Raw genomic sequence first — 27,788 nt, forward strand, 5'->3', positions numbered from 1 at the left:
TTAGTACTTGTCAGAATAATACATTCGTATCTGTCAGGAATACACAATACTGCTGGTCAGGTGACCACATTAGTACTTGTCATAATAATACATTTGTATCTGTGCGGAATACACAATACTGCTGGTCAGGTGATCACATTAGTACTTGTCAGAATAATACATTTGTATCTGTGCGGATTACACAATACTGCTGGTCAGGTGATCACATTAGGACTTGTCAGAATAATCCATTTGTATCTGTCAGGAATACACAATACTGCTGGTAAGGTGATCACATTAGTACTCGTTAGAATAATACATTTGTATCTGTGCGGAATACACAATACTGCTGGTCAGGTGATCACATTAGTACTTGTCAGAATAATACAATTGTATCTGTCAGGAATACACAATACTGCTGGTCACGTGATCACATTAGTACTTGTCACAATAATACATTTGTATCTGTCAGGAATACACAATACTGCTGGTCAGGTGATCACATTCGGACTTGTCAGAATAATCCATTTGTATCTGTCAGGAATACACAATACTGCTGGTAAGGTGATCACATTAGTACTCGTTAGAATAATACATTTGTATCTGTGCGGAATACACAATACTGCAGGTCAGGTGATCACATTATTACTTGTCAGAATAATACATTTGTATCTGTCAGGAATACACAATACTGCTGGTCAGGTGACCACATTAGTACTTGTCAGAATAATACATTTGTATCTGTCAGGAATACACAATACTGCTGGTCAGGTGATCACATTAGTACTTGTTAGAATAATACAATCGTATCTGTGCGGAATCCACAAAACTGCTGGTAAGGTGACCACATTAGTACTTGTCAGAATAATACATTTGTATCTGTCAGGAATACACAATACTGCTGGTCAGGTGATCACATTAGTACTTGTCAGAATAAGACATTTGTATCTGTCAGGAATACACAATACTGCTGGTCAGGTGACCACATTAGTACGTGTCAGAATAATACATTTGTATCTGTCAGGAATACACAATACTGCTGGTCAGGTGATCACATTAGTACTTGTCACAATAATACATTTGTATCTGTCAGGAATACACAATACTGCTGGTCAGGTGACCACATTAGTACTTGTCAGGATAATACATTTGTATCTGTGCGGAATACACAATACTGCTGGTCAGGTGATCACATTAGTACTTGTCAGAATAATACATTTGTATCTGTCAGGAATACACAATACTGCTGGTCAGGTGACCACATTAGTACTTGTCAGAATAATACATTTGTATCTGTGCGGAATACACAATACTGCTGGTCAGGTGATCACATTAGTACTTGTCACAATAATACATTTGTATCTGTCAGGAATACACAATACTGCTGGTCAGGTGATCACATTAGTACTTGTCAGAATAATACATTTGTATCTGTGCGGATTACACAATACTGCTGGTCAGGTGATCACATTAGTACTTGTCAGGATAATGCATTTGTATCTGTCAGGAATACACAATACTGCTGGTCAGGTGATCACATTAGTACGTGTCAGGATAATACATTTGTATCTGTCAGGAATACACAATACTTCTGGTCAGGTGACCACATTAGTACTTGTTAGAATAATGCATTTGTATCTGTCAGGAATACACAATACTGCTGGTCAGGTGATCACATTAGTACTTGTCAGAATAATACATTTGTATCTGTCAGGAATACACAATACTTCTGGTCAGGTGACCACATTAGTACTTGTTAGAATAATCCATTTGTATCTGTCAGGAATACACAATACTGCTGGTCAGGTGACCACATTAGTACTTGTCAGGATAATACATTTGTATCTGTCAGGAATACACAATACTGCTGGTCAGGTGATCACATTAGTACTTGTCACAATAATACATTTGTATCTGTCAGGAATACACAATACTGCTGGTCAGGTGACCACATTAGTACTTGTCAGGATAATACATTTGTATCTGTGCGGAATACACAATACTGCTGGTCAGGTGATCACATTAGTACGTGTCAGAATAATACATTTGTATCTGTCAGGAATACACAATACTGCTGGTCAGGTGATCACATTATTACTTGTCAGAATAATACATTTGTATCTGTCAGGAATACACAATACTGCTGGTCAGGTGACCACATTAGTACATGTCAGGATAATACATTTGTATCTGTGCGGAATACACAATACTTCTGGTCAGGTGACCACATTAGTACTTGTCAGAATAATCCATTTGTATCTGTCAGGAATTCACAATATTGCTGGTCAGGTGATCACATTAGTACTTGTCACACTAATACATTTGTATCTGTCAGGAATACACAATACTGCTGGTCAGGTGATCACATTAGTACTTGTCAGAATAATACATTTGTATCTGTCAGGAATACACAATACTGCTGGTCAGGTGATCACATTAGTACTTGTCAGAATAATACATTAGTATCTGTCAGGAATTCACAATACTGCTGGTCAGGTGCTCACATTAGTACTTGTCAGGATAATACATTTGTATCTGTCAGGAATACACAATACTGCTGGTCAGGTGATCACATTAGTACTTGTCACAATAATACATTTGTATCTGTCAGGAATACACAATACTGCTGGTCAGGTGATCACATTAGTACTCGTCAGAATAATACATTTGTATCTGTGCGGAATACACAATACTGCTGGTCAGGTGATCACATTAGTACTCGTCAGAATAATACAATCGTATCTGTGCGGAATACGCAATACTGCTGGTAAGGTGACCACATTAGTACTTGTCACAATAATACATTTGTATCTGTGTGGAATCCACAATACTGCTGGTCAGGTGATCACATTAGTACTCGTCAGAATAATACAATCGTATCTGTGCGGAATACACAATACTGCTGGTAAGGTGACCACATTAGTACTTGTCACAATAATACATTTGTATCTGCCAGGAATACACAATACTGCTGGTCAGGTGATCACATTAGTACTTGTCAGAATAATACATTTGTATCTGTCAGGAATACACAATACTGCTGGTCAGGTGACCACATTAGTACTTGTCAGAATAATACATTTGTATCTGTCAGGAATACACAATACTGCTGGTCAGGTGACCACATTAGTACTTGTCAGAATAATACATTTTATCTGTCAGGAATACACAATACTGCTGGTCAGGTGAGCACATTAGTACTTGTCAGAATAATCCATTTTATCTGTCAGGAATACACAATACTGCTGGTCAGGTAATCACATTTGTACTTGTCAGAATAATACATTTGTATCTGTCAGGAATACACAATACTGCTGGTCAGGTGATCACATTAGTACTTGTCAGAATAATCCATTTGTATCTGTCAGGAATACACAATACTGCTGGTCAGGTGATCACATTAGTACTCGTTAGAATAATACATTCGTATCTGTGCGGAATACACAATACTGCTGGTAAGGTGACCACATTAGTACTTGTCAGAATAATACATTTGTATCTGGGTGGAATACACAATACTGCAGGTCAGGTGATCACATTATTACTTGTCAGAATAATACATTTGTATCTGTCAGGAATACACAATACTGCTGGTCAGGTGATCACATTAGTACTTGTCAGAATAATACATTTGTATCTGTCAGGAATACACAATACTGCTGGTCAGGTGATCACATTAGTACTTGTTAGAATAATACATTTGTATCTGTCAGGAATACACAATACTGCTGGTCAGGTGACCACATTAGTACTTGGCAGAATAATACATTTGTATCTGTCAGGAATACACAATACTGCTGGTCAGGTGATCACATTAGTACTTGTTAGAATAATACATTTGTATCTGTCAGGAATACACAATACTGCTGGTCAGGTGATCACATTAGTACTTGTTAGAATAATACATTTGTATCTGTCAGGAATACACAATACTGCTGGTCAGGTGACCACATTAGTACTTGGCAGAATAATACATTTGTATCTGTGCGGAATACGCAATACTGCTGGTAAGGTGATCACATTTGTACTTGTCAGAATAATACATTTGTATCTGCCAGGAATACACAATACTGCTGGTCAGGTGATCACATTAGTACTTGTCATAATAATACATTTGTATCTGTCAGGCGTAAAGAATACTGCTGTATATATAAATGTTGGTGAATATATAAATGTTCATCAATGAACATATTGAGGTGAATATATAAATGTACATCAATGAACATATTGAGGTGAATATATAAATGTTCATCAATGAACATATTGAGGTGAATATATAAATGTTCATCAATGAACATATTGAGGTGAATATATAAATGTTCATCAATGAACATATTGAGGTGAATATATAAATGTTCATCAATGAACATGTTGAGGTGAATATATAAATGTTCATCAATGAACATATTGAGGTGAATATATAAATGTTCATCAATGAACATGTTGAGGTGAATATATAAATGTTCATCAATGAACATATTGAGGTGAATATATAAATGTTCATCAATGAACATGTTGAGGTGAATATATAAATGTTCATCAATGAACATATTGAGGTGAATATATAAATGTTCATCAATGAACATGTTGAGGTGAATATATAAATGTTCATCAATGAACATGTTGAGGTGAATATATAAATGTTCATCAATGAACATATTGAGGTGAATAAATAAATGTTCACCAATGAACATGTTGAGGTGAATATATAAATGTTCATCAATGAACATGTTGAGGTGAATATATAAATGTTCATCAATGAACATATTGAGGTGAATAAATAAATGTTCACCAATGAACATGTTGAGGTGAATATATAAATGTTCATCAATGAACATGTTGAGGTGAATATATAAATGTTCATCAATGAACATGTTGAGGTGAATATATAAATGTTCATCAATGAACATGTTGAGGTGAATATATAAATGTTCACCAATGAACATGTTGAGGTGAATATATAAATGTTCATCAATGAACATGTTGAGGTGAATATATAAATGTTCATCAATGAACATATTGAGGTGAATATATAAATGTTCATCAATGAACATATTGAGGTGAATATACAAATGTTCATCAATGAACATATTGAGGTGAATATAGAACATAGAACATAGAACAATACAGCGCAGTACAGTCCCATTGGCCCACGATGTTGCACCGAAACAAAAGCTATCTAACCTACACTATGCCATTATCATCCATATGTTTATCCAATAAACTTTTAAATGCCCTCAATGTTGGCGAGTTCACTACTGTCGCAGGTAGGGCATTCCACGGCCTCACTACTCTTTGCGTAAAGAACCTACCTCTGACCTCTGTCCTATATCTATTACCCCTCAGTTTAAAGCTATGTCCCCTGGTGCCAGCCATTTCCATCCGCGGGAGAAGGCTCTCACTGTCCACCCTATCCAACCCCCTGATCATTTTGTATGCCTCTATTAAGTCTCCTCTTAACCTTCTTCTCTCCAACGAAAACAACCTCAAGTCCATCAGCCTTTCCTCATAAGATTTTCCCTCCATACCAGGCAACATCCTGGTAAATCCACTCTGCACCAGCTCCAAAGCCTCCACGTCCTTCCTATAATGCGGTGACCAGAACTGTACGCAATACTCCAAATGCGGCCGTACCAGAGTTCTGTACAGCTGCAACATGACCTCCCGACTCCGGAACTCAATCCCTCCACCAATAAAGGCCAACACTCCATAGGCCTTCTTCACAACCCTATCAACCTGGGTGGCAACTTTCAGGGATCTATGTACATGGACACCTAGATCCCTCTGCTCATTCACACTTTCAAGAACTTTACCATTAGCCAAATATTCCGCATTCCTGTTATTCCTGTTCATCACATATATAAATGTTCATCACAGAACATATTGAGGTGAATATATAAATGTTCACCAATGAATATGTTGAAGTGAATATATAAATGTTCATCAATGAACATATTGAGGTGAATATATAAATGTTCATCAATGAACATATTGAGGTGAATATACAAATGTTCATCAATGAACATATTGAGGTGAATATATAAATGTTCATCAATGAACATATTGAGGTGAATATATAAATGCTCATCAATGAACATATTGAGGTGAATATATAAATGTACATCAATGAACATATTGAGGTGAATATATAAATGTTCATCAATGAACATATTGAGGTGAATATATAAATGCTCATCAATGAACATATTGAGGTGAATATATAAATGTTCATCAATGAACATATTGAGGTGAATATATAAATGCTCATCAATGAACATATTGAGGTGAATATATAAATGTTCATCAATGAACATATTGAGGTGAATATATAAATGCTCATCAATGAACATATTGAGGTGAATATATAAATGTTCATCAATGAACATATTGAGGTGAATATATAAATGCTCATCAATGAACATATTGAGGTGAATATATAAATGTTCATCAATGAACATATTGAGGTGAATATATAAATGCTCATCAATGAACATATTGAGGTGAATATATAAATATACATCAATGAACATATTGAGGTGAATATATAAATGTTCATCACAGAACATATTGAGGTGAATACATAAATGCTCTGTCATGACCAGTAAATCCTTTTGAGGCAATTCGGTGAGCATATTTGGGGTGAATATATGGAATTATGGCGATGTTCTCCTCTCTGTGACAGTCCCTCTTTCATATCCACTCTCTGCCAGTATTGCTGTCTTTGACTCACTCATTGTCTCACGTGCCTCCAGATCACAGAGGTGTAGTTATGGAAATCCCAGCAGTTGACCTTTGGGAAAGGTCAGAATTGAACTGATCTTTAATGTGCGTTGTATCAGAAAGTGCAGAAGTACAGCAGACGAATGACTTGTCCCTTCACATGCTCAAAGGATTTTCAGGGAAAGATTCCTGGCAGTGGGAATTCTGTCTCCTACTTCCTTGATCCAAGTCCATTGGCAAAGTAGAATTTCACCCTGAAAAATGTGAGCTGATACACTTTATAAGGAGTAATTTAACAAGGAGGTGTACTCTGATCGGTCTGACACTGGGAAGTTCCAAGGAACAATGGGATCTTGGCATGTTTGTCCACAGATCTCTGAAGGTAGCATGGCAGGTTTATAGGGTGGTGAAAAAGGCATTTGGGACACTCGGCTTTACCAATGCAGGCATTAATTTCAAAAGCAAGGAGGTCATGTTGGAGTTGTGTAGAAGCTTGTTGAGGCCACAGCTGGAGTACTGTGTGCAATCCAGCTCGCCACATTTTCGGAAGGATGTGATTGCGCTGGAAGTAACACGCGGCCAGAAGTGAGGTGGTAAGGTGGATACAGAACTGGCTCGGTCACAGAGGGTAGCAGTAGAAAGGTGTTTTTCTGAATGGAAGGTTGTGACTAGTGGTGTTCCACAGGGATCGGTGCTGGGGCCTCTGCTGTTTGTGGTGTACATAAACAATTTGGAGTAATATGTAGCTGGTCTGATTAGTAAGTTCGCGGATGACACCAAGGTGGGTGGAGGGCAGATAGTGTTGAGGATTGTCAGAGGATACAGCAGGACATAGATAGGTTGGAGACTTGGGCGGAGAGATGGCAAATGGAGTTTAATCCGGACAAATGTGAGGTAATTCATTTTGGTCTAACATAGAGGGGAAATATATCGTAAATGGTAAAACTCTCAGGAATACAGAAAGTCAGAGAGATCTGGGCGTGCAGGTCCACAGATCTTTGAAGGTGGCATCACAAGTGGACAAGAAAGCATACGGAATGCTTGTCTTCATTGGACGGGGCATCGAGTATAAAAACTGGCAAGTCATGCTGCAGTTGTATAGAACCTTGGTACGGCCGCACTTGGAATATTGCGCACATTTCTGGTCGTCACACTACCAGAAGGATGTGGATGCTTTGGAGAGGGTACAGAGGAGCTTTACCAGGATGTTGCCTGGTCTGGAGGGTGTTAGCTATGCGGAGAGGCTGAATAGACTCGGACTGTTTTCATTAGAAAGACGGAGGTTGAGGGGTGACCTGATAGAGGTCTACAAAATTATGAGGGGCATGGATAGAGTGGATGGGCAGGCACTCTTTCCCAGGGTGGAGGGGTCAGTCACCAAGGGGGCAGAGGTTAAAGGTACGTGGGGCAAAGTTTCGAGGAGATGTGTGAGGCAGGTTTTTTACACAGAGGGTGGTGAGGCCTGGAACGCGTGGCCAGGGGAGGTTGTGGAGCAGATACATTAACGGTGTTCAAAAGGCATCTTGACAAACACATGTGTTGCTAACTTTGCCTTAGTTTAATTGCTCTGTTTTATTACCTTTGCTCTTGAGTCGCCAGGTATCTTTATGATACCGCCACGTGGTTCAAGTCCGAGTAATGATCAATAATCCAACACACCGCTTAGTAAGAGTTAAATCAAAGCACATTTATTATACACAGTAATCGCTACTCATGCACAAATTCTACGTCTAAGCTACTTCTACAACCAATACTTAACTTCGGACTGGCCCACCAGGTCAGGGAAACGAATGGCCTTTCGTTCGGGTTCTGAGTCCGCGGGATTCGAAGTTGGTACAGATTGGTAGCGAGGAGCGCCTATCTCGTAGCGAGCGTTGAATTAAGACTTACAGTTTTGAGCGGCTGTTGAAGAGTGAAGAGCGAGTGAAGAGAGCGCCTTGAACTTGGGGCTCAATTCTTATAGTCCCCAGGGGCTTCCCGCCTTTCGGGGCGGCCCCTGTACCTGGTCCCAAGTGACTGGACTTTGTCCCAATCACTTGGTTCGATTTTCTCCAATACTGGAGCGGTTCCCTGATCGATGGGCGGTCCTGAGGTGCTCGTTCACCTCCCTTTGTGTAGGCTTCTGCTGGCGCCGAGGAGTCTGGTTTGGCTTTGTGTGTCCCAAATGTTGCTCATTGTTCCCGGGGATTGCTCATTAATATGCAGATGGCTGGTGTTTTGTTATGCTGATGGTTGCTGGTATCGATCTTGTCTGGCCTTTCCAGAGGTAAATACACACTCAACCTGCAGCTGCTTGTTTGTGTCCTGTTGGCTGACTTTCCCATCAGCCTTTGCCGTTCGCCATTTTGAATCGGGAGTTAGCCATTTTAAGTGGCTACACATGAATAGGATGGGTATAGAGGGGTGCGGCACAGGGAAGTGCTGGAGATTTTGGCCAAGGGTGGTATCATGACCAGTACGGGCTTAGAGGGCCGAAGGGCCTGTAGTATTCTTTATTCTTTGTTGGAGTGGATGCAGAGGAGATTCATCAGAATGTTGCTGGGATGGAACATTTCAGTTATGAAGAGAGGTTGGGGTTTGGGTTGTTTTCTCTGGAGGAGAGAAGACTGAGGGGCGACCTGATCGAGGTGGACAAGATTCTGAGGGGCATGGACAGGGAGGATAGGGAGCAGCTGGTCCCCTCAGTTGAAGGGTCAGTACCGAGGGGGACACAAGTTCAAGGTGAGGGGTGGGAGGTTCAGGGGGGATTTGATGAAAAGTTGTTTTCCCCAGAAGGTGGAGAGGGTCTGGAATGCTCTGTCTGGGAGGGGGGGGGGAGGCGGGTCTGGAACGCTCTGTCTGGGAGGGGGGGGGAGAGGGTCTGGAACGCTCTGTCTGGGAGGGGGGAGAGAGGGTCTGGAACGCTCTGTCTGTAAGGGGGGGGAGGGTCTGGAACACTCTGTCTGGGAGGGGGGAGGCGGGTCTGGAATGCTCTGTCTGGGAGGGGGGGAGAGGCGGGTCTGGAACGCTCTGTCTGGGAGGGGGGGGGGAGGCGGGTCTGGAACGCTCTGTCTGGGAGGGGGGGAGAGGGTCTGGAGCGCTCTGTCTGGGGGGGGGGGAGGGTCTGGAACGCTCTGTCTGGGGGGGGGGAGAGGGTCTGGAACGCTCTGTCTGGGAGGGGGGGAGAGGCGGGTCTGGAACGCTCTGTCTGGGAGGGGGGGGGAAGCGGGTCTGGAATGCTCTGTCTGGGAGGGGGGGAGAGGCAGGTCTGGAACGCACTGTCTGGGAGGGGGGAGAGGGTCTGGAACGCTCTGTCTGGGAGGGGGGGAGAGGGTCTGGAACGCTCTGTCTGGGAGGGGGGGAGAGGGTCTGGAACGCTCTGTCTGGGAGGGGGGGGAGGGTCTGGAACTTTCTGTCTGGGAGAAGGGAGAGGGTCTGGAACGCTCTGTCTGGGAGGGGGGAGAGGGTCTGGAACGCTCTGTCTGGGAGGGGGGGAGAGGCGGGTCTGGAATGCTCTGTCTGGGAGGGGGGGGGAGGGTCTGTAACGCTCTGTCTGGGAGGGGGGGGAAGAGGGTCGGGAACGCTCTGTCTGGGAGGGGGGGAGAGGCGGGTCTGGAACGCGCTGTCTGGGAGGGGGAGAGGGTCTGGAACGCTCTGTCTGGGAGGGGGGAGAGGCGGGTCTGGAACGCTCTGTCTGGGAGGGGGGTGAGGGTCTGGAATGCTCTGTCTGGGAGGGGGGTGAGGGTCTGGAACGCTCTGTCTGGGAGGGGGGGAGGCGGGTCTGGAACGCTCTGTCTGGGAGGGGGGGAGAGGGTCTGGAACGCTCTGTCTGGGAGGGGGGGAGAGGGTCTGGAACGCTCTGTCTGGGAGGGGGGGTGAGGGTCTGGAACGCTCTGTCTGGGAGGGGGGGGGGAGGGTCTGGAACGCTCTGTCTGGGAGGGGGGGGGAGGGTCTGGAACGCTCTGTCTGGGAGGGGGGAGAGGGTCTGGAACGCTCTGTCTGGGAGGGGGGGAGAGGGTCTGGAACGCTCTGTCTGGGAGAAGGGAGAGGGTCTGGAACGCTCTGTCTGGGAGGGGGGGTGAGGGTCAGGAACGCTCTGTCTGGGAGGGGGGGGGAGGGTCTGGAACGCTCTGTCTGGGAGGGGGGGAGAGGGTCTGGAACGCTCTGTCTGGGAGGGGGGGAGGGTCTGGAACGCTCTGTCTGGGAGGGGGGGGAGAGGCGGGTCTGGAACGCACTGTCTGGGAGGGAGGGGGAGAGGCGAGTCTGGAACGCTCTGTCTGGGAGTGGGGGAGAGGGTCTGGAACGCTCTGTCTGGGAGGGGGGGAGAGGGTCTGGAACGCTCTGTCTGGGAGGGGGGGAGAGGCGGGTCTGGAACGCTCTGTCTGGGAGGGGGGGGAGGGTCTGGGACGCGCTGCCTGGGAGGGGGGGGAGAGGCGGGTCTGGAACGCTCTGTCTGGGAGGGGGGGGAGGGTCTGGGACGCGCTGCCTGGGAGGGGGGGGAGAGGCGGGTCTGGAACGCTCTGTCTGGGAGGGGGGAGAGGGTCTGGAACGCTCTGTCTGGGAGGGGGGGGAGAGGCGGGTCTGGAACGCTCTGTCTGGGAGGGGGGGGAGAGGGTCTGGAACGCTCTGTCTGGGAGGGGGGAGGCGGGTCTGGAACGCTCTGTCTGGGAGGGGGGGAGGGTCTGGAACGCTCTGTCTGGGAGGGGGGGAGAGGCGGGTCTGGAATGCTCTGTCTGGGAGGGGGGGGGAGGGTCTGTAACGCTCTGTCTGGGAGGGGGGGGGGAAGAGGGTCTGGAACGCTCTGTCTGGGAGGGGGGGAGAGGCGGGTCTGGAACGCGCTGTCTGGGAGGGGGAGAGGGTCTGGAACGCTCTGTCTGGGAGGGGGGAGAGGCGGGTCTGGAATGCTCTGTCTGGGAGGGGGGGAGAGGCAGGTCTGGAACGCACTGTCTGGGAGGGGGGAGAGGGTCTGGAACGCTCTGTCTGGGAGGGGGGGAGAGGGTCTGGAACGCTCTGTCTGGGAGGGGGGGAGAGGGTCTGGAACGCTCTGTCTGGGAGGGGGGGGAGGGTCTGGAACTTTCTGTCTGGGAGGGGGGGAGAGGCGGGTCTGGAACGCTCTGTCTGGGAGGGGGGGGAGAGGCGGGTCTGGAACGCTCTGTCTGGGAGGGGGGGGGAGAGGGTCTGGAACGCTCTGTCTGGGAGGGGGGAGGCGGGTCTGGAACGCTCTGTCTGGGAGGGGGGGAGGGTCTGGAACGCTCTGTCTGGGAGGGGGGGAGAGGCGGGTCTGGAATGCTCTGTCTGGGAGGGGGGGGGAGGGTCTGTAACGCTCTGTCTGGGAGGGGGGGGGGAAGAGGGTCTGGAACGCTCTGTCTGGGAGGGGGGGAGAGGCGGGTCTGGAACGCGCTGTCTGGGAGGGGGAGAGGGTCTGGAATGCTCTGTCTGGGAGGGGGGTGAGGGTCTGGAACGCTCTGTCTGGGAGGGGGGGAGGCGGGTCTGGAACGCTCTGTCTGGGAGGGGGGGAGAGGGTCTGGAACGCTCTGTCTGGGAGGGGGGGAGAGGGTCTGGAACGCTCTGTCTGGGAGGGGGGTGAGGGTCTGGAACGCTCTGTCTGGGAGGGGGGGGGGAGGGTCTGGAACGCTCTGTCTGGGAGGGGGGGGGTGAGGGTCAGGAACGCTCTGTCTGGGAGGGGGGGGGGAGGGTCTGGAACGCTCTGTCTGGGAGGGGGGAGAGGGTCTGGAACGCTCTGTCTGGGAGGGGGGGAGGGTCTGGAACGCTCTGTCTGGGAGGGGGGGGGAGAGGCGGGTCTGGAACGCACTGTCTGGGAGGGGGGGGAGAGGGTCTGGAACGCGCTGTCTGGGAGGGGGGGGGAGGCGGGTCTGGAACGCTCTGTCTGGGAGGGGGGGAGAGGGTCTGGAACGCTCTGTCTGGGAGGGGGGGAGAGGCGGGTCTGGAACGCTCTGTCTGGGAGGGGGGGGAGGGTCTGGGACGCGCTGCCTGGGAGGGGGGGGAGAGGCGGGTCTGGAACGCTCTGTCTGGGAGGGGGGGGAGGGTCTGGGACGCGCTGCCTGGGAGGGGGGGGAGAGGCGGGTCTGGAACGCTCTGTCTGGGAGGGGGGAGAGGGTCTGGAATGCTCTGTCTGGGAGGGGGGGGGAGAGTGTCTGGAACGCTCTGTCTGGGAGGGGGGGGGGAGAGGGTCTGGAACGCTCTGTCTGGGAGGGGGGGAGGGTCTGGAATGCTCTGTCTGGGAGGGGGGGGAGAGTGTCTGGAACGCTCTGTCTGGGAGGGGGGAGGCGGGTCTGGAACGCTCTGTCTGGGAGGGGGGGAGGGTCTGGAACGCTCTGTCTGGGAGGGGGGGAGAGGCGGGTCTGGAACGCTCTGTCTGGGAGGGGGGGGGAGGGTCTGTAACGCTCTGTCTGGGAGGGGGGGGGGAAGAGGGTCTGGAACGCTCTGTCTGGGAGGGGGGGAGAGGCGGGTCTGGAACGCTCTGTCTGGGAGGGGGGGGAGGGTCTGGAATGCTCTGTCTGGGAGGGGGGTGAGGGTCTGGAACGCTCTGTCTGGGAGGGGGGGAGGCGGGTCTGGAACGCTCTGTCTGGGAGGGGGGGAGAGGGTCTGGAACGCTCTGTCTGGGAGGGGGGAGAGGGTCTGGAACGCTCTGTCTGGGAGGGGGGGAGAGGGTCTGGAACGCTCTGTCTGGGAGGGGGGGTGAGGGTCTGGAACGCTCTGTCTGGGAGGGGGGGGGAGGGTCTGGAACGCTCTGTCTGGGAGGGGGGGGGAGGGTCTGGAACGCTCTGTCTGGGAGGGGGGAGAGGGTCTGGAACGCTCTGTCTGGGAGGGGGGGAGAGGGTCTGGAACGCTCTGTCTGGGAGAAGGGAGAGGGTCTGGAACGCTCTGTCTGGGAGGGGGGGGGAGGGTCTGGAACGCTCTGTCTGGGAGGGGGGGGGAGGGTCTGGAACGCTCTGTCTGGGAGGGGGGGAGAGGGTCTGGAACGCTCTGTCTGGGAGGGGGGGGGAGAGGCGAGTCTGGAACGCTCTGTCTGGGAGTGGGGGAGAGGGTCTGGAACGCGCTGTCTGGGAGGGGGGGGAGGCGGGTCTGGAACGCTCTGTCTGGGAGGGGGGGAGGGTCTGGGACGCGCTGCCTGGGAGGGGGGGGAGAGGCGGGTCTGGAACGCTCTGTCTGGGAGGGGGGGGAGGGTCTGGGACGCGCTGCCTGGGAGGGGGGGGAGAGGCGGGTCTGGAACGCTCTGTCTGGGAGGGGGGGGAGGGTCTGGGACGCGCTGCCTGGGAGGGGGGGGAGAGGCGGGTCTGGAACGCTCTGTCTGGGAGGGGGGGGAGGGTCTGTGACGCGCTGCCTGGGAGGGGGGGGAGAGGCGGGTCTGGAACGCTCTGTCTGGGAGGGGGGAGAGGGTCTGGAACGCTCTGTCTGGGAGGGGGGGGAGGGTCTGGAACACTCTGTCTGGGAGGGGGGGAGAGGGTCTGGAACGCGCTGTCTGGGAGGGGGGGAGAGGCGGGTCTGGAACGCTCTGTCTGGGAGGGGGGGAGAGGGTCTGGAACGCTCTGTCTGGGAGGGGGGGAGAGGGTCTGGAACGCTCTGTCTGGGGGGGGAAGAGGGTCTAGAACGCTCTGTCTGGGAGGGGGGGAGAGGGTCTGGAACGCTCTGTCTGGGAGGGGGGAGAGGCGGGTCTGGAACGCTCTGTCTGGGAGGGGGGAGAGGCGGGTCTGGAACGCTCTGTCTGGGAGAGGGGGGGAGAGGGTCTGGAACGCTCTGTCTGGGAGGGGGGGAGAGGGTCTGGAACGCTCTGTCTGGGAGGGGGGTGAGGGTCTGGAACGCTCTGTCTGGGAGGGGGGGGGAGAGGGTCTGGAACGCTCTGTCTGGGAGGGGGGGAGAGGGTCTGGAACGCTCTGTCTGGGAGGGGGGAGAGGGTCTGGAACGCTCTGTCTGGGAGGGGGGGTGAGGGTCTGCAACGCTCTGTCTGGGAGGGGGGGGAGGGTCTGGAACGCTCGGTCTGGGAGGGGGGGGGGAGGGTCTGGAACGCTCTGTCTGGGAGGGGGGAGAGGGTCTGGAACGCTCTGTCTGGGAGGGGGGGGTGAGGGTCAGGAACGCTCTGTCTGGGAGGGGGGGGAGGGTCTGGAACGCTCTGTCTGGGAGGGGGGGGAGGGTCTGGAATGCTCTGTCTGGGAGGGGGGGAGAGGGTCTGGAACACTCTGTGTGGGAGGGGGGAGAGGGTCTGGAACGCTCTGTCTGGGAGGGGGGAGAGGGTCTGGAACACTCTGTGTGGGAGGGGGGAGAGGGTCTGGAACGCTCTGTCTGGGAGGGGGGATGCGGGTCTGGAACGCTCTGTCTGGGAGGGGGGGGAGGCGGGTCTGGAACGCTCTGTCTGGGAGGGGGGATGCGGGTCTGGAACGCTCTGTCTGGGAGGGGGTGAGAGGGTCTGGAACGCTCTGTCTGGGAGGGGGGGAGAGGCGGGTCTGGAACGCTCTGTCTGGGAGGGGGGAGAGGGTCTGGAACGCTCTGTCTGGGAGGGGGGGAGAGGGTCTGGAACGCTCTGTCTGGGAGGGGGGGGGAGGGTCTGGAACGCTCTGTCTGGGAGGGGGGGAGAGGGTCTGGAACGCTCTGTCTGGGAGGGGGGGGGAGGGTCAGGAACGCTCTGTCTTGGAGGGGGGGGGAGGGTCTGGAACACTCTGTCTGGGAGGGGGGTAGAGGGTCTGGAACGCTCTGTCTGGGAGTGGGGGGAGGGTCTGGAACGCTCTGTCTGGGAGGGGGGGGAGAGGCGGGTCTGGAACGCTCTGTCTGGGAGGGGGGGGGAGAGGCGAGTCTGGAACGCTCTGTCTGGGAGGGGGGGGGAGAGGCGAGTCTGGAACGCTCTGTCTGGGAGGGGGGAGAGGCGAGTCTGGAACGCTCTGTCTGGGAGGGGGGGGGGAGAGGGTCTGGAACGCGCTGTCTGGGAGGGGGGGAGAGGGTCTGGAACGCTCTGTCTGGGAGGGGGGGAGAGGGTCTGGAACGCTCTGTCTGGGAGGGGGGGGAGAGGGTCTGGAACGCTCTGTCTGGGAGGGGGGGGGAGGCGGGTCTGGAACGCTCTGTCTGGGAGGGGGGGGGAGAGGGTCTGGAACGCTCTGTCTGGGAGGGGGGGGGAGAGGGTCTGGAACGCTCTGTCTGGGAGGGGGGGGGAGAGGGTCTGGAACGCTCTGTCTGGGAGGGGGGGGAGAGGGTCTGGAACGCTCTGTCTGGGAGGGGGGGGAGAGGGTCTCCAACGCTCTGTCTGGGAGGGGGGTGGGAGAGGCGGGTCTGGAACGCTCTGTCTGGGAGGGGGGGGGAGAGGGTCTGGAACGCTCTGTCTTGGGGGGGGGGTCTGGAACGCTCTGTCTGGGAGGGTGGGAGAGGCGGGTCTGGAACGCTCTGTCTGGGAGGGGGGGGAGGGTCTAGAACGCTCTGTCTGGGAGGGGGGGAGAGGGTCTGGAACGCTCTGTCTGGGGGGGGAGAGGGTCTGGAACGCTCTGTCTGGGAGGGGGGGAGGGTCTAGAACGCTCTGTCTGGGAGGGGGGCAGAGGGTCTGGAACGCTCTGTCTGGGAGGGGGGGGAGGGTCTGGAACGCTCTGTCTGGGAGGGGGGGGTCTGGAACGCTCTGTCTGGGAGGGGGGGGGAGGGTCTGGAACGGTCTGTCTGGGAGGGGGGAGGGGGTCTGGAACGCTCTGTCTGGGAGGGGGGGAGAGGGTCTGGAACGCTCTGTCTGGGAGGGGGGGGAGGGTCTGGAACGCTCTGTCTGGGAGGGGGGGGTCTGGAACGCTCTGTCTGGGAGGGGGGGGAGGGTCTGGAACGGTCTGTCTGGGAGGGGGGGAGAGGGTCTGGAACGCTCTGTCTGGGAGGGGGGGAGAGGGTCTGGAACGCTCTGTCTGGGAGGGGGGGGAGGCGGGTCTGGAAAGCTCTGTCTGGGAGGGGGGGGGAGGGTCTGGAAAGCTCTGTCTGGGAGGGGGGGGAGGGTCTGGAACGCTCTGTCTGGGAGGAGGGGGAGGGTCTGGAACGCTCTGTCTGGGAGGGGGGGGAGAGGGTCTGGAACGCTCTGTCTGGGAGGGGGGGAGGGTCTGGAGCGCTCTGTCTGGGAGGGGGGGAGGGTCTGGAACGCTCTGTCTGGGAGGGGGGGGGAGGGGGTCTGGAACGCTCTGTCTGGGGGGGGTCTGGAACGCTCTGTCTGGGAGGGGGGGGTCTGGAACGCTCTGTCTGGGAGGGGTGGGTCTGGAACGCTCTGTCTGGGAGGGGGGAGGCGGGTCTGGAATGCTCTGTCTGGGAGGGGGGGGGAGAGGGTCTGGAACGCTCTTTCTGGGAGGGGGGGGGGAGAGGGTCTGGAACGCTCTGTCTGGGAGGGGGGGGAGGGTCTGGAACGCTCTGTCTGGGAGGGGGGGGGTCTTGAACGCTCTGTCTGGGAGGGGGGGTGAGGGTCTGGAACGCTCTGTCTGGGGGGGGTCTGGAACGCTCAGTCTGGGAGGGGGGAGGCGGGTCTGGAACGCTCTGTCTGGGAGGGGGGGAGGGGGTCTTGAACGCTCTGTCTGGGAGGGGGGGAGAGGGTCTGGAACGCTCTGTCTGGGGGGGGTCTGGAACGCTCAGTCTGGGAGGGGGGAGGCGGGTCTGGAACGCTCTGTCTGGGAGGAGGGGGAGGGTCTGGAACGCTCTGTCTGGGAGGGGGGGGAGAGGGTCTGGAACGCTCTGTCTGGGAGGGGGGGGGAGGGTCTGGAGCGCTCTGTCTGGGAGAGGGGGTCTGGAACGCTCTGTCTGGGAGGGGGGGGAGGGTCTGGAACGCTCTGTCTGGGAGGGGGGGGAGGGTCTGGAGCGCTCTGTCTGGGAGGGGGGGGAGGGTCTGGAACGCTCTGTCTGGGAGGGGGGGGGAGGGGGTCTGGAACGCTCTGTCTGGGGGGGGGTCTGGAACGCTCTGTCTGGGAGGGGGGGGGTCTGGAACGCTCTGTCTGGGAGGGGGGTCTGGAACGCTCTGTCTGGGAGGGGGGGAGGCGGGTCTGGAACGCTCTGTCTGGGAGGGGGGGGAGAGGGTCTGGAACGCTCTGTCTGGGAGGGGGGGGGAGAGGGTCTGGAACGCCCTGTCTGGGGGGGGTGGAGGGTCTGGAGCGCTCTGTCTGGGAGGGGGGGGAGAGGGTCTGGAACGCTCTGTCTGGGAGGGGGGAGAGGGGGTCTGGAACGCTCTGTCTGGGGGGGGGGGGAGAGGGTCTGGAACGCTCTGTCTGGGAGGGAGGGGGGGGAGGGTCTGGAGCGCTCTGTCTGGGAGGGGGGGGAGAGGGTCTGGAACGCTCTGTCTGGGGGGGGAGAGGCGGGTCTGGAACGCTCTGTCTGGGAGGGGGGGGAGAGGGTCTGGAACGCTCTGTCTGGGAGGGGGGGGAGAGGGTCTGGAACGCTCTGTCTGGGAGGGGGGGGGGGAGAGGGTCTGGAACGCTCTGTCTGGGAGGGGGGGGAGAGGGTCTGGAACGCTCTGTCTGGGAGGGGGGGGAGAGGGTCTGGAACGCTCAGTCTGGGAGGGGGGGAGGCGGGTCTGGAACGCTCTGTCTGGGAGGGGGGGGAGAGGGTCTGGAACGCTCTGTCTGGGAGGGGGGGGAGGGTCTGGAGCGCTCTGTCTGGGAGAGGGGGTCTGGAACGCTCTGTCTGGGAGGGGGGAAGAGGGTCTGGAACGCTCTGTCTGGGAGGGGGAGAGGGTCTGGAACGCTCTGTCTGGGAGGGGGGGGGGGTGAGGCTTGGCCGTCACAACATTGAAGGCGATGGACCAAGTGCTGGAAATGGGATCAGGTGTTGTTTATGTGTCCCGCAGGCTCGATTGACTCTCTCTCTCTCTCTCACTCACTCACTCACTCTCTCACTCGCTCACTCTCTCACTCGCTCACTCGCTCACTCACTCTCTCACTCTCTCACTCGCTCACTCGCTCACTCACTCTCTCACTCGCTCACTCGCTCGCTCGCTCACTCGCTCACTCGCTCACTCACTCGCTCACTCTCTCACTCGCTCACTCGCTCGCTCGCTCACTCGCTCGCTCACTCTCTCTCTCTCTCACTCACTCACTCACTCTCTCACTCGCTCACTCTCTCACTCGCTCACTCGCTCACTCACTCTCTCACTCTCTCACTCGCTCACTCGCTCACTCACTCTCTCACTCGCTCACTCGCTCGCTCGCTCACTCGCTCACTCGCTCACTCACTCGCTCACTCTCTCACTCTCTCACTCGCTCACTCGCTCGCTCACTCGCTCACTCACTCACTCACTCACTCACTCGCTCGCTCACTCACTCACTCACTCGCTCGCTCGCTCACTCTCTCACTCTCTCACTCGCTCACTCGCTCACTCACTCACTCACTCACTCACTCGCTCGCTCACTCACTCACTCACTCGCTCGCTCGCTCACTCACTCACTCACTCACTCACAGGAATACCTACTGCTCACCAGGATTTACACCCAATTACAGTGAATTTTATTGACCCGTTGACCTGACAGTGAGCACACAGTGCATTACATTGCAACAAAACTGTATTTTACACACAGAAAACTGGAAATACTCACCACTGACCGTCAACTGGAAGAAACTGTTGGCTTCACCATAAAGGCTGTTTGCAAAACAGGCGTAGATGCCAGAATCTGATTTTTGTGCCTTATCAATGATCAAAGTTGCGTTATTATCAATCAATCTGTATCGATCATCAAGAGAAACCTTTCCGATTACAAGCCACATTATAGATTTCACTGTTCCCGGCACTGAGCAGGTCAGAGCAATAATACTGTTCTCGCTGGAGGAATTACAGGATATTTGGGGGAACACTGCAGTTCCTAGATAGAGAGAGAGAGAACAGATAGTTTTCATATGACTGAAAGAATAGGTAACTCACATGGACGTTTCGAGATGAACAGGCTGGATCTGAAGCTGAATCGTGGAGAATAATAAGGTGCCTGGACTCAATAATAATACCGAGCATTCAATAAAACTGCTCAGAGAACACAGTCCTGCGATCTCACTCCAGGAACACAAACCAGCGATCTCACTTCAGGGAACACAAACCAGCGATCTCACTCCCAGAACACAAACCAGCGATCTCACTCCCAGAACACAAACCAGGGATCTCACTCCCAGAACGCAAACCAGCGATCTCACTCCAGGAACACAAAGCAGCGATCTCACACCAGAGAACACAAACCAGCGATCTCACTCCCAGAACACTAACCAGGGATCTCACTCCCAGAACGCAAACCAGCGATCTCCCTCAAGGAACACAAACCTGCGATCTCACTCCCAGAACACAAACCAGCGATCTCACTCCAGGAACACAAAGCAGCGATCACACTCCAGGGAACACAAACCAGCGATCTCACTCCCAGAACACTAACCAGGGATCTCACTCCCAGTACGCAAACCAGCGATCTCACTCTAGGAACACAAACCAGCGATCTCACTCCCAGACCACAAACCAGCAATCCCACTCCCAGAACACAAACCAGCGATCTCACTCCCAGAACACAAACCAGGGATCTCACTCCCAGAACACAAACCAGGGATCTCACTCCTAGAACGCAAACCAGCGATCTCAATCCCAGAACACAAACCAGCGATCTGACTCCCAGAACACAAACCAGCGATCTCACTCCCAGATCACAAACCAGCGATCTCACTCCCAGAACGCAAACCAGCGATCTCACTCCAGAGAACACAAACCAGCGATCTCACTCCCAGAACACAAACCAGCGATCTCACTCCAGGAACACAAACCAGCGATCTCACTCCCAGAAAACAAACCAGCGATCTCACTCCAGGAACAGAAACCAGGGATCTCACTCCCAGAACACAAACCAGCGTCTCACTCCCAGAACACATACCAGCGATCTCACTCCCAGAACACAAACCAGAGATGTCACTCCCAGAACACAAACCAGCGATCTCACTCCAGAGAACACAAACCAGCGATCTCACTCCCAGAAAACAAACCAGCGATCTCACTCCCAGAACACAAACCAGCGTCTCACTCCCAGAACACAAACCAGCGATCACACTCCCAGAACACAAACCAGAGATGTCACTCCCAGAACATAAACCAGCGATCTCACTCCAGAGAACACAAACCAGCGATCTCACTCCCAGAACACAAACCAGCGATCTCACTCCAAGGAACACCAACCAGCGATCTCACTCCAGAGACAACAAACCAGCGATCTCACTCCAGAGAACACAAACCAGCGATCTCACTCCAGGAACACAAACCAGCGATCTCACTCCCAGAACACTAACCAGGGATCTCACTCCCAGACGCAAACCAGCGATCTCACTCAAGGAACACAAACCAGCGATCTTACTCCCAGAACACAAACCAGGGATCTCACTCCCAGAACACGAACCAGGGATCTCACTCCCAGAACGCAAACCAGCGATCTCACTCAAGGAACACAAACTAGCGATCTCACTCCCAGAACACAAACCAGCGATCTCACTCCCAGACAACAAAACAGCGATCCCACTCCCAGAACACAAACCAGCGATCTCACTCCCAGAACACAAACCAGGGATTTCACTCCCAGAACACAAACCAGGGATCTCACTCCCAGAACGCAAACCAGCGATCTCACTCCCAGAACACAAACCAGCGATCTCACTCCCAGAACACAAACCAGCGATCTAACTCCCAGATCACAAACCAGCGATCTCACTCCCAGAACACAAACCAGCGATCTCACTCCCAGAACACTAACAGAGGGATCTCACTCCCAGAACGCAAACCAGCGATCTCACTCAAGGAACACGAACCAGCAATCTCACTCCCAGAACACAAACCAGCGATCTCACTCCCAGACCACAAACCAGCGATCCCATTCCCAGAACACAAACCAGCGATCTCACTCCCAGAACACAAACCAGGGATCTCACTCCCAGAACACAAACCAGGGATCTCACTCCCAGAACACAAACCAGGGATCTCACTCCCAGAACGCAAACCAGCGATCTCACTCCCAGAACACAAACCAGCGATCTCACTCCCAGAACACAAACCAGCGATCTCACTCCCAGATCACAAACCAGCGATCTCACTCCAGAGAACACAAACCAGCGATCTCACTCCCAGAACACAAACCAGCGATCTCACTCCAAGGAACACCAACCAGCGATCTCACTCCAGAGAACACAATCCAGCGATCTCACTCCAGAGAACACAAACCAGCGATCTCACTCCCAGAACACAAACCAACGATCTCACTCCAGAACACAAACCAGCGACCTCACTCTAGAGAACACAAACCAGCGATCTCACTCCCAGAACACAAACCAGCGATCTCAGACCCAGAACATAAACCAGCAATCTCACTCCCAGAACACAAACCAGCGATCTCACTCCCAGAACACAAACCAGCGATCTCACTCCAAGGAACACAAACCAGGGATCTCACTCCCAGAACACAAACCAGCGATCTCACTCCCAGAACACAAACCAGCGATCTCACTCCCAGAACACAAACCAGCGATCTCTCTCCAAGGAACACAAACCAGCGATCTCACTCCAGAGAACACAAACCAGCGATCGCAATCCAAGGAACACAAATTAGCGATCTCACTCCCAGAACACAAATCAGCGATCTCACTCCGGAGAACACAAACCAGCGATCTCACTCCCAGAACACAAACCAGCGATCTCACTCCCAGAAAACAAACCAGCGATCTCACTCCCAGAACACAAACCAGCGATCTCACTCCCAGAACACAAACCAGCGATCTCACTCCCAGAACACAAACCAGCGATCTCACTCCCAGAACACAAACCAGCGATCTCTCTCCAGAGAACACAAACCAGCGATCACACTCCAGAGAACACAAACCAGCGATAACACTCCAGAGAACACAAACCAGCGATCTCACTCCCAGAACACAAACCAGCGATCTCACTCCCAGAACACAAACCAGCGATCTCACTCCCAGAACACAAACCAGCGATCTCACTCCCAGAACACTAACCAGGGATCTCACTCCCAGAACACAAACCAGCGATCTCACTCAAGGAACACGAACCAGCAATCTCACTCCCAGAACACAAACCAGCGATCTCACTCCCAGACCACAAACCAACGATCCCATTCCCAGAACACAAACCAGCGATCTCACTCCCAGAACACAAACCAGGGATCTCACTCCCAGAACACAAACCAGCGATCTCACTCCCAGAACGCAAACCAGCGATCTCACTCCCAGAACACAAACCAGTGATCTCACTCCCAGAACACAAACCAGCGATCTCACTCCCAGGTCACAAACCAGCGATGTCACTCCCAGAACACAAACCAGCGATCTCACTCCAGAGAACACAAACCAGCGATCTCACTCCCAGAACACAAACCAGCGATCTCACTCCAAGGAACACCAACCAGCGATCTCACTCCAGAGAACACAATCCAGCGATCTCACTCCAGAGAACACAAACCAGCGATCTCACTCCCAGAACACAAACCAACGATCTCACTCCCAGAACACAAACCAGGGATCTCACTCCCAGAACACAAACCAGGGATCTCGCTCCCAGAACGCAAACCAGCGATCTCACTCCCAGAACACAAACCAGCGATCTCACTCCCAGAACACAAACCAGCGATCTCACCCCCAGATCACAAACTAGCGATCTCACTCCCAGAACACAAACCAGCGATGTCACTCCCAGAACACAAACCAGGGATCTCACTCCCAGAACACAAACCAGCGATGTCACTCCCAGAACACAAACCAGCGATCTCACTCCAGAGAACACAATCCAGCGATCTCACTCCAGAGAACACAAACCAGCGATCTCACTCCTAGAACACAAACCAGCGATCTCAGACCCAGAACATAAACCAGCGATCTCACTCCCAGAACACAAACCAGTGATCTCACTCCAGAACACAAACCAGCGACCTCACTCTAGAGAACACAAACCAGCGATCTCAGACCCAGAACACAAAGCAGCGATCTCACTCCAAGGAACACAAACCAGCGATCTCACTCCCATAACACAATCCAGCGATCTCACTCCCAGAACACAAACCAGCGATCTCACTCCCAGAACGCAAACCAGCGATCTCACTCCCAGAACACAAACCGGCGATCCACCTCCCAGAACACAAACCAGCGATCTCACTCCAGAAACACAAACCAGCGATCTCACTCCCAGAACACAAACCAGCGATCACACTCCAAAGAACACAACTCAGCGATTTCACTTCCAGAACACAAACCAGCGATCTCTCTCCAAGGAACACAAACCAGCGATCTCACTCCAGAGAACACAAACCAGCGATCGCAATCCAAGGAACACAAATTAGCGATCTCACTCCCAGAATACAAACCAGCGATCTCACTCCGGAGAACACAAACCAGCGATCTCACTCCCAGAACACAAACCAGCGATGTCACTCCCAGAACACAAACCAGGGATCTCACTCGCAGAACACAAACCAGCGATGTCACTCCCAGAACACAAACCAGCGATCGCACTCCAAGGAACACCAACCAGAGATCTCAGACCCAGAACATAAACCAGCGATCTCACTCCCAGAACACAAACCAGCGATCTCACTCCAGAACACAAACCAGCGACCTCACTCTAGAGAACACAAACCAGCGATCTCACACCCAGAACACAAACCAGCGATCTCACTCAAAGGAACACAAATCAGCGATCTCACTCCCAGAGCACAAACCAGCGATCTCACTCCCAGAAGGCAAACCAGCGATCTCACTCCCAGAAAACAAACCAGCGATCCCACTCCCAGAACACAAACCAGCGATGTCACTCAAAGGAACACAAATCAGCGATCTCACTCCCAGAGCACAAACCAGCGATCTCACTCCCAGATCACAAACCAGCGATCTCACTCCCAGAACACAAACCAGCGATGTCACTCCCAGAACACAAACCAGGGATCTCACTCCCAGAACACAAACCAGCGATGTCACTCCCAGAACACAAACCAGCGATCTCACTCCAGAGAACACAAACCAGCGATTTCACTCCCAGAACACAAACCAGCGATCTCACTCCAAGGAACACCAACCAGCGATCTCACTCCCAGAACACAAACCAGCGATCTCACTCCCAGAACACAAACCAGCGATCTCACTCCCAGAACGCAAACCAGCGATCTCACTCCCAGAACACAAACCAGCGATCCCACTCCCAGAACACAAACCAGCGATCTCACTCCAGAAACATAAACCAGCGATCTCACTCCCAGAACACAAACCAGCGATCTCACTCCAGAGAACACAAATCAGCGCTCACACTCCCAGAACACAAACCAGCGATCTCTCTCCAAGGAACACAAACCAGTGATCTCACTCCAGAGAACACAAACCAGCGAACGCAATCCAAGGAACACAAATTAGCGATCTCACTCCCAGTACACAAACCAGCGATCTCACTCCGGAGAACACAAACCAGCGATCTCACTCCCAGAACACAAACCAGCGATCTCACTCCCAGAACACAAACCAGCGATCTCACTCCCAGAACACAAACCAGCGATCTCACTCCCAGAACACAAACCAGCGATCTCACTCCCAGAACACAAACAAGCGATCTCACTCCCAGAACACAAACCAGCGATCACACTCCAGAGAACACAAACCAGCGATAATACTCCAGAGAACGCAAACCAGCGATCTCACTCAAGGACACAAACCAGCGATCTCACTCCCAGAACACAAACCAGCGATCTCACTCCCAGAACACTAACCAGGGATCTCACGCCCAGAACGCAAACCAGCGATCTCACTCAAGGAACACAAGCCAGCTATCTCACTCCCAGAACACAAACCAGCGATCTCACTCCCAGACCACAAACCAGCGATCCCACTCCCAGAACACAAACCAGCGATCTCACTCCAGAGAACACAAACCAGCGATCTCACTCCCAGAACACAAACCAGCGATCTCACTCCAAGGAACACCAACCAGCGATCTCACTCCAGAGAACACAATCCGGCGATCTCACTCCAGAGAACACAAACCAGCGATCTCACTCCAGGAACACAAACCAGCGATCTCACTCCCAGAACACTAACCAGGGATCTCACTCCCAGAACGCAAACCAGCGATCTCACTCAAGGAACACAAACCAGCGATCTCACTCCCAGAACACAAACCAGCGATCTCACTCCCAGACCACAAAACAGCGATCCCACTCCCAGAACACAAACCAGCGATCTCACTCCAGAGAACACAAACCAGCGATCTCACTCCCAGAACACAAACCAGCGATCTCACTCCAAGGAACACCAACCAGCGATCTCACTCCAGAGAGCACAATCCAGCGATCTCACTCCAGAGAACACAAACCAGCGATCTCACTCCCAGAACACAAACCAGCGATCTCAGACCCAGTACATAAACCAGCGATCTCACTCCCAGAACACAAACCAGCGATCTCACTCCAGAACACAAACCAGCGACCTCACTCTAGAGAACACAAACCAGCGATCTCACACCCAGAACACAAACCAGCGATCTCACTCCAAGGAACACAAACCAGCGATCTCACTCCCAGAACACAAACCAGCGACCTCACTCCCAGAACACAAACCAGCGATCTCACTCCCAGAACGCAAACCAGCGATCTCACTCCCAGAACACAAACCAGCGATCCCACTCCCAGAACACAAACCTGCGATCTCACTCCAGAAACACAAACCAGCGATCTCACTCCCAGAACACAAACCAGCGATCTCACTCCAGAGAACACAAATCAGCGATCACACTCCCAGAACACAAACCAGCGATCTCTCTCCAAGGAACACAAACCAGCGATCCCACTCCAGAGAACACAAACCAGCGAACGCAATCCAAGGAACACAAATTAGCGATCTCACTCCCAGAACACAAACCAGCGATCTCACTCCGGAGAACACAAACCAGCGATCTCACTCCCAGAACACAAACCAGCGATCTCACTCCCAGAACACAAACCAGCGATCTCACTCCCAGAACACATACCAGCGATCTCACTCCCAGAACACAAACCAGCGATCTCACTCCCAGAACACAAACAAGCGATCTCACTCCCAGAACACAAACCAGCGATCACACTCCAGAGAACACAAACCAGCGATAATACTCCAGAGAACACAAACCAGCGATTTCACTCAAGGAACACAAACCAGCGATCTCACTCCCAGAACACAAACCAGCGATCTCACTCCAGAGAACACAATCCAGCGATCTCACTCCAGAGAACACAAACCAGCGATCTCACTCCCAGAACACAAACCAGCGATCTCAGACCCAGAACATAAACCAGCGATCTCACTCCCAGAACACAAACCAGCGATCTCACTCCAGAACACAAACCAGCGACCTCACTCTAGAGAACACAAACCAGCGATCTCACACCCAGAACACAAACCAGCGATCTCACTCCAAGGAACACATACCAGCGATCTCACTCCCAGAACACAAACCAGCGATCTCACTCCCTGAACACAAACCAGCGATCTCACTCCCAGAACGCAAACCAGCGATCCCACTCCCAGAACACAAACCAGCGATCTCACTCCAGAAACACAAACCAGCGATTTCACTTCCAGAACACAAACCAGCGATCTCTCTCCAAGGAACACAAACCAGCGATCTCACTCCAGAGAACACAGACCAGCAATCGCAATCCAAGGAACACAAATTAGCAATCTCACTCCCAGAACACAAACCAGCAATCTCACTCCCAGAACACAAACCAGGGATCTCACTCGCAGAACACAAACCAGCGATGTCACTCCCAGAACACAAACCAGCGATCTCACTCCAAGAAACACCAACCAGCGATTTCACTCCAGAGAACACAATCCAGCGATCTCACTCCAGAGAACCCAAACAGCGATCTCACTCCCAGAACACGAACCAGCGGTCTCAGACCCAGAACATAAACCAGCGATCTCACTCCCAGAACACAAACCAGCGATCTCTCTCCAAGGAACACAAACCAGCGATCTCACTCCAGAGAACACAGACCAGCAATCGCAATCCAAGGAACACAAATTAGCAATCTCACTCCCAGAACACAAACCAGCAATCTCACTCCCAGAACACAAACCAGGGATCTCACTCGCAGAACACAAACCAGCGATGTCACTCC

General features: G+C 52.8%; 1 protein-coding gene across 1 annotated transcript in view; it reads right to left on the reverse strand.

Annotated features, from left to right (window-relative positions):
* Nucleotides 1-27,788, reverse strand: part of LOC140389188 (hemicentin-1-like) — a 252,044-nt gene that overhangs the window by 39,962 nt on the left and 184,294 nt on the right. The window contains exon 3 of the mRNA XM_072473350.1: nt 19,221-19,484. Within this exon, the coding sequence (XP_072329451.1) occupies nt 19,221-19,484 (264 nt within the window). The remainder of the gene's footprint in view (nt 1-19,220; nt 19,485-27,788) is intronic.

The sequence above is a fragment of the Scyliorhinus torazame genome, chromosome 14, assembly GCF_047496885.1.
Source record: "Scyliorhinus torazame isolate Kashiwa2021f chromosome 14, sScyTor2.1, whole genome shotgun sequence".
NCBI lineage: Eukaryota > Metazoa > Chordata > Chondrichthyes > Carcharhiniformes > Scyliorhinidae > Scyliorhinus > Scyliorhinus torazame.